The sequence below is a fragment of the Salmo salar genome, chromosome ssa13 (assembly GCF_905237065.1).
Source record: "Salmo salar chromosome ssa13, Ssal_v3.1, whole genome shotgun sequence".
NCBI lineage: Eukaryota > Metazoa > Chordata > Actinopteri > Salmoniformes > Salmonidae > Salmo > Salmo salar.
The window spans coordinates 80,355,663-80,369,720 of record NC_059454.1 but is presented as its reverse complement, the minus strand read 5'-3'; the positions used below and the strand labels follow the sequence as shown (position 1 = coordinate 80,369,720).

Sequence of the window (14,058 nt, the reverse complement as noted above, 5' to 3'; positions counted from 1 at the left end):
AGAAATGTTTTGCCTCCCAAAACTTCCGGTGAATGAGCACTTCAATTTACAGAAATACTCATCATAAACGTTGATAAAATAATCAACAGTTTTTCAAAGAATTATAGATACACTTCTCCTTAATGCAAACGCTGTGTCAGATTTCAAAAAAGCTTTACGGCGAAAGCAAATTTTGCAATAATCTGAGTACAGCGCTCAGATATCAAAACAAGCCATACAGATACCCGCCATTTTGGAGTCAACAGAAATGACAAAAATTACATTAGAAATATTCACTTACCTTTGATGATCTTCATCAGAATGCACTCCCAGGAATCCCAGTGTCATAAGGGTCGTTGAATGGAGACCAAGGCGCAGCGTGTATAGTGCTCATTCTTTGTCTTTATTAATGAATACACTTTAACAACAAAAACAACAAAACGACCAACAACAGTCCCGTCAGGTACACTAGACTAAACGGAAACAATGGCAAATGACCTCTTACAATGGTCAGGACGTGACACCCAGTTCCACAATAAATGTTTGTTTTGTTCGATAAAGTCCATCATTTATGTCCAAATACCTCCTTTTTGTTCGCACGTTTAGTCCACTACTCCAAATGCAGGAAGTGTGCGCAAAATGTCACAACGAAAAGTTTAAAAAAGTTCTATTTACGTTCGTAGTAACATATCAAACGATGTATAGCATCAATCTTTAGGATGTTTTTATCATAAATCTTCAGTAATATTCCAACCGGACAATACCAATGTCTTCAAAAAAGAAAAGGAACACAGCTAACTCTCACGTTAGTGCGCGCCACTGAACTCATGTCATTCTCTCAGTCATCTGACTCCATGAGCTCTAATTTTTTCCCCAGTCACAGTAGAAGCATGAAACAACGTTCTAAAGACTGTTGACATCTAGTGGAAGCCTTAGGAAGTGCAAAACGAACCCTAAGTCACTGTATACTCTATAGGCAATCACTTGAAACACTACAAGCATCAGATTTCCCACTTCCTGGTTGGATTTTTCTCAGGTTTATGCCTGCCATATGAGTTCTGTTATACTCACAGACATCATTCAAACAGTTTTAGAAACTTCAGAGTGTTTTCTATCCAAATCTACTAATAATATGCAAATATTTTACTCTGGGCCCAAGTATTAGGCAGTTTACTCTGGGAACACTTTTCATCCAAAATCGAAAATACTGCCGCCATACCTTAAAAAGTTAACCCTTCGAAAAAGACACTGTGACCCCAATTTAAGGCACTTCCTATTGGCACAGGAAGCTTAACTTCTCTAGGTTAGGGGGCAGTATTTTGACGTCCGGATGAAAGGCGTGCATATACAGGTAACGAGCTGAGATTAGGAGCACAATCTTAAAGGGAGTGCTCCTAACCGCAGCTTGTTACCTGTAAAAAGACACGTGTCCACAGAAGCAATCAATCAATCAGATTCCAAACTCCCCATCATGGCCAAGACCAAATAGCTCTCCAAGGATGTCAGGGACAAGATTGTAGACCTACACAAGGCTGGAATGGGCTACAAGACCATTGCCAAGCAGCTTGGTGAGAAGGTGACAACATTTGGTGCGATTATTCGCAAATGGAAGAAACACAAAAGAACTGTCAATATCCCTCGGCCTGGGGCTCCATGCAAGATTTCACCTCGTGGAGTTGCAATGATCATGAGAACGGTGAGGAATCAGCCCAGAACTACACGGGAGGATCTTGTTAATGATCTCAAGGCAGCTGGGACCATAGTCACCAAGAAAACAATTGGTAACACACTCCGCCGTGAAGGACTAAAATCCTGCAGCGCCCGCAAGGTCCCCCTGCTCAAGAAAGCACATATACATGCCCGTCTGAAGTTTGCCAATGAACATCTGAATGACTCAGAGGACAACTGGTGAAAGTGTTGTGGTCAGATGAGACCAAAATGGAGCTCTTTGACATCAACTCAACTCGCCGTGTTTTGAGGAGGAGGAATGCTGCCATGACCCCAAGAACACCATCTCCACCGTCAAACATGGAGGTGGAAACATTATGCTTTGGGGGTGTTTTTCTGCTAAGGGGACAGGACAACTTCCCCGCTTTAAAGGGACGATGGACGGGGCCATGTACCGTCAAATCTTGGGTGAGAACCTCCTTCCCTCAGCCAGGGCATTGAAAATGGGTCGTGGATTGGATTCCAGCGTGACAATGACCCAAAACACACGGCCAAGGCAACAAAGGAGTGGCTCAAGAAGAAGCACATTAAGGTCCTGGAGTGGCCTAGCCAGTCTCCAGACCTTAATCCCATAGAAAATCTGTGGAGGGAGCTGAACGTTCGAGTTGCCAAACGTCAGCCTCGAAACCTTAATGACTTGGAGAAGATCTGCAAAGAGGAGTGGGACAAAATCCCTCCTGAGATGTGTGCAAACCTGGTAGCCAACTACATGAAACGTCTGACCTCTGTGATTGCCAACAAGGGTTTTGCCACCAAGTACTAAGTCATGTTTTGCAGAGGGGTCAAATACTTATTTCCCTCATTAAAATGCAAATCATTTTATAACATTTTTGACATGCGTTTGTCTGGATTTTTTTTTGTTATTCTGTCTCTCACTGTTCAAATAAACCTACTATTAAAATTATAGACTGATCATTTCTTTGTAAGTGGGCAAACGTACAAAATCAGCAGGGGATCAAATACTTTTTTCCCCCATTGTATACCATTTTGTAACTCTGAGTCTCTACTTTTATACAATGTAAAAATAACTATTTTGCTACATAAGACCGAATCCAGGTGGTGTGTAACAGATGTACTTCTGTTGAAACAGAACAACACAAAGGCTACAAAACATTTCCATATACAAACAGCTGTTAGATACTGCTATCTGACAGATAGCTAGTTAGAGATTAACTGGATGTGGTAGCTACTAGCTAGCTAACTAGCTGCTAGTACTGTACTTCATTCACTTCAGTCAAGAGGGGATGAAACATTAGCTAATGTAACATGTCAGTTACACTACTATCTAGAAGTTACATTCATGTTTTGTTATAAAACTCCTGACAATATGATTTTGGAATTATTATATGAACACATTGACAGTCAAGTAAGCTCTCCATCTTAATCAGCAACCTTAAGCATTGATATATATATATATAGTTGGAATTCAGTATCATGGTTTATTATTTTGGTAGAGCTCAGATGTTGAAACTATGTAGTGGTGTTCCTGACATGTAATTTAATTTACAGTTTTATTTGATTTACTGCCTTATTTATGTGATTGTGCCTGGGAACGTAAGCTGCTATCAGTTGTTTATACATGTTATGGGAACAAGTTCAGGATGTCAGATGCCCTGAAGCTACCTTACCCTGCATTTGGTAATGTCGTAGTGACATGGGTGTCTGCACTACTGTAAATATGAAGGCCTGTGTGTGTGTGTGTGTGTGTGTGTGTGTGTGTGTGTGTGTGTGTGTGTGTGTGTGTGTGTGTGTGTGTGTGTGTGTGTGTGTGTGTGTGTGTGTGTGTGTGTGTGTGTGTGTGTGTGTGTGTGTGTGAGTGTGTGTGTGTCTGAACTGAAGTGCCCTAGTAGTGGGGGTGAGTTTAGGGCTTAAGGTCATTCCTGCTGTCTCCTTGGTGAAAATGCAGCCGGGGCAGGTGACTAATTTCTGTGACTTACACACTGCTCAGGGTACACACCGGCATTGTTTCTCTAACACGTTTACCTTGTTTTCTATTCTGTCTGGATGGTAGCGGTGGACGTCATGGAGGAGGAGTTGTCTGACAGAGAATCATCGTTGATGGGTTGACGTGTTCAGGTACAGAGGTAAACTCTCTGGTGAGTCACAACATAGAAGCCTGGCCTGGAAATTATGCTCTCCCTGCATGAAGTCTGCGAAAATTCTAGACTTGCAGTGACCTAGTGGCCTTTTCAAGAGGTTTAGATCTCTTGCTGTAATGGCTAAGTTGTTGGACTGAAAGTCGCAGCGACCTAGGTTTCGAGTCCCAATCGGACTACCCCACAAATTCACTACAATACCTTGAAACTTCAGCTTCCATTTGTGGAGATTTAGATTGAAAAGAAGATGGAACCAAATGCCTTAACTCAACAACTCTCTGTTGAACACAAACTGAATGGAGGCTGCCCTCTAGTGACCATGCCAGCACAAACAACCTATACAGCTGACTCCTCAATCAGTTTGCCTATTACCTTAGGGCAGGGTTCCCCAGCTGGTGGCCCAAATCTGGCCGGTTGGTGATTTTATTTGGTTTTCTGAGCAAAATGAATTATATATATAGAGTTTAATTGTTTGCATAAAATACTGTAAAAAAACAGCAAATATTTTTTTTGTACATCTTTTCACAAGTATTTTCATGCATAATACAGAGATATACACAGAGTATACAAAACATTAAGAACACCTGCTCTTTCCAGGACATATACTGATCAGGTGAATCCAGGTGAAAGCTATGATCCCTTATTGATGTAATTTGTTAACCCCACTTCAATCAGTGTACAGTGAGGGAAAAAGTGTTTGATCCCCTGCTGATTTTGTACGTTTGCCCACTGACAAAGAAATGATCAGGCTATAATTTTAATGGTAGGTTTATTTGAAAAGTGAGAGACAGAATAACAACAAAAAAATCCAGAAAAACGCATATCAAAAATGTTATAAAATGATTTGCATTTTAATGAGGGAAATAAGTATTTGACCCCTCTGCAAAACATGACTTAGTACTTGGTGGCAAAACCCTTGTTGGCAATCACAGAGGTAAGATGTTTCTTGTAGTTGGCCACCAGGTTTGCACACATCTCAGGAGGGATTTTGTCCCACTCTTTGCAGATCTTCTCCCAGTCATTAAGGTTTCGAGGCTGACGTTTGGCAACTCGAACCTTCAGCTCCCTCCACAGATTTTCTATGGGATTAAGGTCTGGAGACTGGCTAGGCCACTCCAGGACCTTAATGTTCTTCTTCTTGAGCCACTCCTTTGTTGCCTTGGCCGTGTGTTTTGGGTCATTGTCATGCTGGAATACCCATCCATGACCTATTTTCAATGCCCTGGCTGAGGGAAGGAGGTTCTCACCCAAGATTTGACGGCACATGGCCCTGTCCATCGTCCCTTTGATGCGGTGAAGTTTTCCTGTCCCCTTAGCAGAAAAACACCCCCAAAGCATAATGTTTCCACCTCCATGTTTGACGGTGGGGATGGTGTTCTTGGGGTCATAGGCAGCATTCCTTCTCCTCCAAACACGGCGAGTTGAGTTGATGTCAAAGAGCTCCATTTTGGTCTCATCTGACCACAACACTTTCACCCAGTTGTCCTCTGAATCATTCAGATGTTCATTGGCAAACTTCAGACGGGCATGTATATGTGCTTTCTTGAGCAGGGGGACCTTGCGAGCGCTGCAGGATTTCAGTTCTTCACGGCGTAGTGTGTTACCAATTGTTTTCTTGGTGACTATGTTCCCAGCTGCCTTGAGATCATTGACAAGATCCTCCCGTGTAGTTCTGGGCTGATTCCTCACCGTTCTCATGATCATTGCAACTCCACGAGGTGAGATCTTGCATGGAGCCTCAGGCCGAGGGAGATTGACAGTTCTTTTGTGTTTCTTCCATTTGCGAATAATCGCACCAACTGTTGTCACCTTCTCACCAAGCTGCTTGGTGATGGTCTTGTAGCCCATTCCAGCCTTGTGTAGGTCTACAATCTTGTCCCTGACATCCTTGGAGAGTTTGGAATCTGATTGATTGATTGCTTCTATGGACAGGTGTCTTTTATACAGTTAACAAACTGAGATTAGGAGCACTCCCTTTAAGAGTGTGCTCCTAATCTCAGCTCGTTACCTGTATAAAAGACAGCTGGGAGCCAGAAATCTTTCTGATTGAGAGGGGGTCAAATACTTATTTCCCTCATTAAAATGCAAATCAATTTATAACATTTTTGACATGCGTTTTTCTGGATTTTTTTGTTGTTATTCTGTCTCTCACTGTTCAAATAAACCTACCATTAAAATTATAGACTGATCATTTCTTTGTCAGTGGGAAAACATACAAAATCAGCAGGGGATCAAATACGTTTTTTCCCTCACTGTAGATGCAGGGGAGGAGACAGGTTAAAGAAGGATTGTTACGCCTTGAGACAATTGAGAAATGGATTGTGTACTGTATGTGTTCCATTCAAGATAGTGAATGGGCAAGACAAAATATTTAAGTGCCTTTGAACAGGGTATGGTGGTAGATGCCAGGTGCACCAGTTTGAGTGAAGAACTGCTTTGCTGCTAGGTTTTTCACGCTCAACAGTTTCCCGTGTATATCAAGAATGGTCCACCATCCAAAGGACATCCAGCCAACTTGACACAACTGTGGGAAGCAGTGGAGTCAACATGGGCCAGCATCCCTGTTGAACACTTTCAACACCATGCCCCAATGATTGAGGCTGTTCTGTTTTTTGTTTTTTTAAATGTAACCTTTATTTAACTAGGCAAGTGAGTTAAGAACAAATTCTTATTTACAATGACAGCCTACCAGAGAACAGTGGGAACTGCCTTGTTCAGGGGCAGCTCCGGGATTCCATCCAGCAACCTTTCAGTTACTGGCCCAACGCTCTAACCACTAGGCTACCTGCCACCCCAAAAAGAGAGGGGGGGGGTGCAACTCAATATTAGGAAGGTGTTCCTAATGTTTGTTGTACTCTGTGTTCTGCATATCATCTTAGACAATGATATGAAACACTTGATATATTTTATACTGTCTTATTAATCTAATTTCATGAGGATCACAAAGTGGTACACTATGTACTTGGGTGAAAGTTGATCTACTGTCCACCATGAACTGCACCATAATACCCTTACATGATATTAGGTTGGGATTGACTAGTATTTTGCAATAGAGAGAAATTAATACATGTATGGGTGTTATGGTGCAGTACATGGAGTACAGTGGAGACACTTTCACCCAATTATATACAGGGACTTACATAGAACAGCATGTAAACAGGTAGCCAGGGTTGGCTTGGCTTTTTGCCACAGTAAGCGGGAAGACATGCCGTCACCGCATCTATCACTCGAATGTGTCTATGGTGAGATTCAACTGGTGAGTCAAAGTTTTACAGTGATTCACGTCTGTGAATGAAGGAGCACCTCTATCCACTCTCCACCCTTTAACACACACACACACACACACACACACACACACACACACACACACACACACACACACACACACACACACACACACACACACACACACACACACACACACACACACACACACTTACAGGCTCTCCACTAAGTCTATTGTACAGTAGCTGTCCTCAGGCCAGTTCCTTTCAGTGGCAAACCAAGGCCCATCCTGGCAGACCTCCATGATGTTCAAACAGTGTTCTAACACACCCCTTCACACACGGACACACACACACTCACTATCACACCCGCGGGCCAGAGCAGCCCCTCAGCCAGGGGATTTCACCGCTCTGATGACGGGGCATGGGCTTCCTTCCTGAGCCTTCATAAATCTGTCCGTGGCCTCAGTCCTATAGTCTAATATTAAAGCTGTTTCCATGACATACTGTAGCAGGAGAGGGGAGTGAGAAGCTCTTGTGTGTGCAGGTGCAGGTTGGATGGTAGGATAGGGAGGGTTAATAATACTGGGCGGCAGGTAGCCTAGTGGTTAGAGCGTTGGGCCAGTAACTGAAATGTTGCTAGATCGAATCCCTGAGTTGACAAGGAAAAAGCTGTCATTCTGTCCCTGAACAAGGCAGTTAACCCACTGTTCCTAGGCCATCATTGTAAATAAGCATTTGTTCATAACTGACTTGCCAAGTTAAATAAAAAAAGTAAGTAATGTGGACCACTGAAATATTGCATAGTTGTTGCATTTGATTAAGTTTATTTGGAAGTGTAGGCAGAACGTAGGCATACTCATAGACATACGCACATGAACACATACAGTACATACGCACATGCACACACCAAAAAATTCAACAAACACATTCTTTAGTCCCAACATTCCTCAATGATTCCACACTGGGAACAGAAGAGGTGATGTTGCACCACTGGCTATTGGTCCATTATTGCCTTTTATTTTTGCGTGTAAAAAGAACCTTGGCTTCTCTTTTCTTAGAATTATGACAAGAATGGGCAAGCAAACCCATTCCTCAGCTAGGATAGGGACCCTTGTCAACTGAGACCCTGGGAAGATAGAGGCTAAATAGTACAGACCTCAAGGCAAAAATGCACACACGCACACACACACACACACACACACGCACACACACACACACGCAAGCTTTCATGTAAACTGCACAAACTCGTGAGTCATATATTTTTTTATGTTTTTTTTATTCGGTTTTTAAAAATGAGAATACAAACTGTAGCATTCACATACATTAATACAATAATGCAATACAAAAAACTAAAGTAAGTTTGTCCGTTGGGTTTGTAAAGAGGATTGCTGCTATACATTCAGACTTTCAACACTTTGTACAAGTGAGGTGTGTGTTTTGAGCAATTGAACATTTTACATCTATAAGAATAACATTCATTGGCTTGAATGGTCATGTTTAAAACATCCAGAAATGTACATTGGCATTCTATTCAAGATATGACAATCATTTATACATTGTTAGATAACACATCCAGTATCCCTGCACATTGTAAATATGGTACTGGAACTGACTGACCCTGTATATAGTATGCTTACTTACTTTCTCATGTTCTTCTTATTTTTATTTCTCTTGTGCTTTTGTTCTACCTTATGTTATTTTTAGTATTACATTGTTATTGGTTACTGCATTGTTGAGTTTAGAAAGGCATTTCACTTTGTCAAGTTTTAATGTAACTAATTCAGTGTCTTTAGAGAGTTGCACTGTAATACTGAATCCATTGCAACAGTGAGAGCACACGAAGCTCACTTTTTCATATTTTCCCTGAGATCATTAGGGCAGTTGGCTGGTCTATTCTTTAGACTCCAGGGGCCACAGTGGTGGATACCTAGGCTATAACTTCTCTGGTCCTAGTGTCAGAGCAGGGGCAGGCTGTGCTGGGGGCCTGCTGTCTCCTGGATGTGGCTCACCTGCCACGGGAGGCCCAGGGCTGGAGACGACTCCATAAACGCGTCAATGTAGCCCTGGGCGCAGGAGGCCCACCCCCTCGTCTGGTACCCCAGCCCTTCGCCCACCTGGGTGTACCTAATAGGGCTTGGCGGCTGCTCCAAGGGGTTCCCTGTCCCACAGTGTCCGCGTGAGGGGTACAACTGGCCCTTGGCGGGATAGCAGGGGTAGTGTGGCGAGGGGGGGCATGAGGAGCCCAAGCTGTCAATGTAGAGGTGTGTCTCTGTTGGCAGCCTGTGAGGGTGAGGGTGGGTTCCCTGCTGGGGCTGGATCTGATGGGGGAGTGATGCGTGGTTACAGGAGACATAGTTCTGGGACTCCAGGCGATGAGCAACTGTCACCCTGGGCGGGTCCAGCCGTGACGTCCCCACCGTTCCCACCGCCAATGTCCTCCCAGCTGGCCATTGGCACTCCCGGTGGGAGCAAGGCTTACTGGGGGGGTTGGAGCTGAGGAAGACAGACAGGGCTGAGATGCGGTTGATGGCCCTCTGCAGAGTGGAAATCTTGGAGAGCCGCTTGCCGCTGAGGTCGTGGTTGAGTGCCACACGCAGAGCGTTGAAGGCCTGGTTGTAGTCCAGGATGCGTTTGCGTTCACGTACGTTGGCGGCCACACGGCGGGCCTTGGAGCGGACCGGGCGGCTACGCTTCTTGGACTGGTCCCCCTCAGTGTCATCGCTGGGGGGGCTGCTGGCCGAGACCTCGCTGCCCTGCAAGGGGCCCTTGGGGCTGCCGTCGCTCGCCTCATCATCCTCCCCCTGACCCAGCATGCTCAGCTCCAGCTCCTCCTCTGAGAATTCCTCTGACCTTGCCAGACTGCTGCAGCTCATCATCACCGGCTGTTGTTATAGTTGCTCTGTAGCCACTGTCTACTTGTTGTTTCTCTGTAGCCGCTGTCTGTAGCTTTGTGTAGTTCTTCTTGTGTAGAGGAGGCTATGAGGTAGATTAGATGCCTTGTACCTGGGGTGTTCCTATAGCTGCCGTCGCTATGCCAGGACCTCCTCTGCTGTAGATCCGTGGCTTGTTCCGCGGGGCTACCGGTCGGGTTGGTTTTGGGTGCTGTGACCGGCGCCGTCTTTCACGGAGCTGCCGGCTGGGTTGGTGTTGGGTGCTGTGTCCCGCGGTCTCTTTCACTGGGCTGTCAATTGGGACGTTGTTGGGTGTTGTGTCCCGACAGCCCTGGTCTCCGACTCCTCTCTGACTCTTCTGGCGCCCTGTTATTACCTCTGCCTCCGCGGGATGGCCCTGCCTGAATTTTAAAGCCAGCCCTTCTCCTCCAGTCACATGGTACAGTCACCTATGAGGAATGGTGCGCTCTCTCTCTACCTGGTTTATGGGCGCCCTCAAGGCAAATGGGCTGTCACCTCCTCCTCCACAGACACTCCCTCTCACCCCTTACAGGATCTCTAAGTGTTTCAACACTTCCACAGCCTTTTTGGCATGACAATTTACTTTTTCTTGACTTCTGCCTATTCATTATTTTTGGATCATACCGTATCTAGGCCATTGATGGATCACTTCGGCTCTGAGAGGGTGCTCCAATGTATGAAGCTTGCTTCAATGTAAATCCACAATTCATTTATTTCCTCTCAAATACCTATTATTTTGCAGCCTACTAGTCACGTTGCTTAGACTGGTGCTATTTATTCTGGTGCGAATTTTTCTGATATTTATCTTAATTGGAGAGTCCCATGAATATCAGTCACTGGACGTCCATGACAAATTGTGTGTTTATCAGATAGCAGCCTAATCTGCGTTGTGCTAGTTTCCCCTCGTCTTACCAATGTGGGAGAAGGAGGGGGGGGAAGAAGGAAGGAGGAATTCTCTTATCTACTTTGGGTTCGAATTGTCCATACAATTAGCTCTCCAAAGTGGCAATCCCCCCCTCTCGCTCCTTCTCTCTATCTGCTCTATGTTTAAGAGACATGTAATTTAGGGGGGCTCCTGTGGAACCCTATCCCCATAAATCAGGCTTGGGCAGCACCTGAGGACAGGAACACAGCACGGCCTGGACATCAAAGCAAAGGAAAATTAGGGAAGACTGGGCTGACTGGGCTGGGCTGGGGCCATCGACTCGACTTCTCTATGGTAATAATTTTGTTTGTTTGTTATTTTAATATCTAGACAGGCCTAGTCCAAACTGGTTAGATGGAAGTTTCAGATTGTGTTTTGTGTAAAGCTGGAGTTGGTCATGCGCCAAATCAGGTACAGATACAGATGACGATGTTCTGAAGAATGTAGATTATCTGCATCAGATGTCAACTGAACAGATTGAAAAGAGCAAATTGTAAAAGTGCTTAATTCACCTCATCAGAGAAAACAACATGGGGCCATACTCGCTAACTTTTGCTTATACCTGAGGTTTTGACCTGTGGTCTAAAATGGCTAGCTGCTAGCTTTTCTCATAGGTCAACATGGCACAATAAGCTACTATTATCTGAGTATGACCAGCTGAGCACATAATTATGGCCCCCAGTAGTTTAAACCGTGTGGGGTGAATGTTTTGGAGTTGGGGAAATCCCTGCATACACAGGATTGTTGGTTGCTTTGGTGGACACAGTGAAAGGTGATTGGCCTGACCTTTTAAGTCTTCAAAGGCTCCTGGCCAAGTGTGTGTGTTGAGTCAAGTAACTTAACGATAGGCCCTCACACGGAGAACTGAAGGTCGTTGATAAACATTGCTTTCTTCCTGCCCTTTTCGTTTTAAGGTATATGTCGCAGCTGAGAGATGTCAACCATTAGCACAATTACAAAGTCCTTTCCAATCACAACTTTCCAATCACAACTGTGGATCAGAGGTGCATGGTACCATACTTTTTTGGTAAAAAGAACTTTATAAGGCCTCCCGAGTGGCGCAGCGGTCTAAGGCACTGCATCGCAGTGGTAAAGGTGTCACTACAGACCTGGGCTCGATCCCAGGCTGTGTCACAGTTGGCCGCAACCAGGAGACCCATGAGGCAGTGCACAATTGGCCCAGCGTCGTCTGGGTTAGAGGAGGGTTTGGCCGGCAGGGATATCCTTGTCCCATCGCGTACTAGAGACTCCTGTGGCGGGCCGGGCGCATACACGCTGACTTTGGTCGCCAGCTGTGTGGTGTTTCCTCTGACACATTGGTGCGGCTGGCTTCTGGGTTAAGCGAGCAGTGTGTCAAAAAGCAGTGCAGCTTGGCGGGGTCGTGTTTCGGAGGACGCGTGGCTCTCAATCTTCACATCTCCGAGTCCTGTACGGGAGTTGCAGCGATGGGACAAGACTGTAACTACCAATTTGATATCACAAAAATATATATTGAAAGGGCTTTATAAAATGAATGTGATTGATTAAAAATACATTTGTTTGACACTTAGACACTTTGCTCCCCATCCCGAGAATAAGTGGTACCAGACACAACTTCCCTTGTAACCCACCTCTCTGAGCTAGGGTTCAAGATCAATCAGAAAAATAACTGTTTGGTGCCAATAGAATACCTAGGCATAAGGCTAGATTCGCTCTCTTATAAGGCAACACTCTCAGAAGACCGCATCGCGTCATTCCGACAGTGCCTCTCCCTGTAAACAGGGGGTGCTCTGTCACGTTCAAGACTATACAACAAGCCTTGGCAACGTGCTGCTGCCCAGTGATCTGCTGACCCAAGTGAACTTAGAGATATTCCCTCTGGGCCTGCCCCGTGAGAGGTTAAATCTGGATGCAACAGGCCTGCCTCTCGGAGTCATTGATACTATACAGAGTGCTAGGGTGTCACGTCCTGACCATAGAAAGATGTTATTTTCTATGGTAGAGTAGGTCAGGGCGAGACAGTTTTTTTCTCTATGTTTCCTATTTCTATGTTGTCAGGTTCTAGTTTTGTATTTCTATGTTGGGGTTTTGTTTGGGATGATCTCCAATTAGAGGCAGCTGGTCCTCGTTGTCTCTAATTGGAGATCATACTTAAGTAGGGTTTTCTTTCCACCTGGGTTTGTGGGAGATTGTTTTTTGAGTAGTGTATGTTTCTACTCTGCATCACGGTTTGTTTTGTTCTTTAGTTTATGTTTATGTATCGCATAGTTTCACAGTGTAAATAAAATGTGGAACGACACACCCGCTGCACTTCGGTCCGCTTCTCCTTACGACAACCGTGACATAGGGCCCCTTCTACAGGATCACTGTATGGAAATAAGTGGTGCGTTTTTGAGAAGCGATGTGACCAAAAACAGATCATTCCTTACCAATGCTTTGTATTCAAGGTTTTATGCTTCCTGCAGGACTTTTTGAACAGAGGGAAGGCTTTCTCCACTGTTAAGGTCTATCTAGCTGCTATCTCGGCTTGTATGTATGTTTCATGAAGGGGGCACGTCGCTTATGTCCAGTTCTTAAGCCTTAATTCCCGTTATGGGATTTGTCTATTGTGCGTGAGGCTATTTCACAGCAGCCTTTTGAGCTGCTGGAAAGTTTGGAGATGAACTATCTCTCCTTTAAGGCTGCTTTACTGGTCACCCTTACATCCATAAATCGAGGGAGTGAGCTACATGCACTGTCAGTTCACCATTCGGGCCTATAGTTTGCCTGGGGCATTTCCAAGGATACCTTGTTGCCCAACCCCACCTTTATCCCTAAGGTTAGCGGCAATTAGAATTGTCTTGCCTTGTGGCTTTCTACCCGCCGCCTTTCCCTTCTATTGAAGAGGAGGGGCTACACCGTTTGTGTCCAGTACGCTTTGTGCATATACTTGGATAGGAGGAGAGATTTGCGCAAGAGCGACCTACATTTATGTGTCCTAGGCACCTCCATGCAAGGGCAGGCCCCTTTCTGGAACCTATTATATTGGCCTATAATAGCAAGGGGTTACAGCCTCTGGAGGGCCTGAGGGGTCACTCCACCAGAACTATGGTTACCTCTAGGGCACTGTTCAAGGACATCTCCTTACAGGAAATGTGAGTTTTGTATACTAGCTTTAAACAGCTGAATATACAATATTTTTAGTTATGGAAAATATATTTCACAGCGGTTTA

At 44.8% G+C, this 14,058-nt stretch overlaps 1 protein-coding gene across 1 annotated transcript; it reads right to left on the bottom strand.

The window, feature by feature from the left end:
- Nucleotides 1-8,306: 8,306 nt before the first annotated feature.
- Nucleotides 8,307-10,358, bottom strand: LOC106567939 (class A basic helix-loop-helix protein 9-like). The gene has a single exon (XM_014137855.2). It carries the CDS (start codon nucleotides 9,904-9,906, stop codon nucleotides 8,986-8,988), a length of 921 nt encoding a protein of 306 aa, XP_013993330.1. The 5' UTR covers nucleotides 9,907-10,358; the 3' UTR covers nucleotides 8,307-8,985.
- Nucleotides 10,359-14,058: the final 3,700 nt, after the last annotated feature.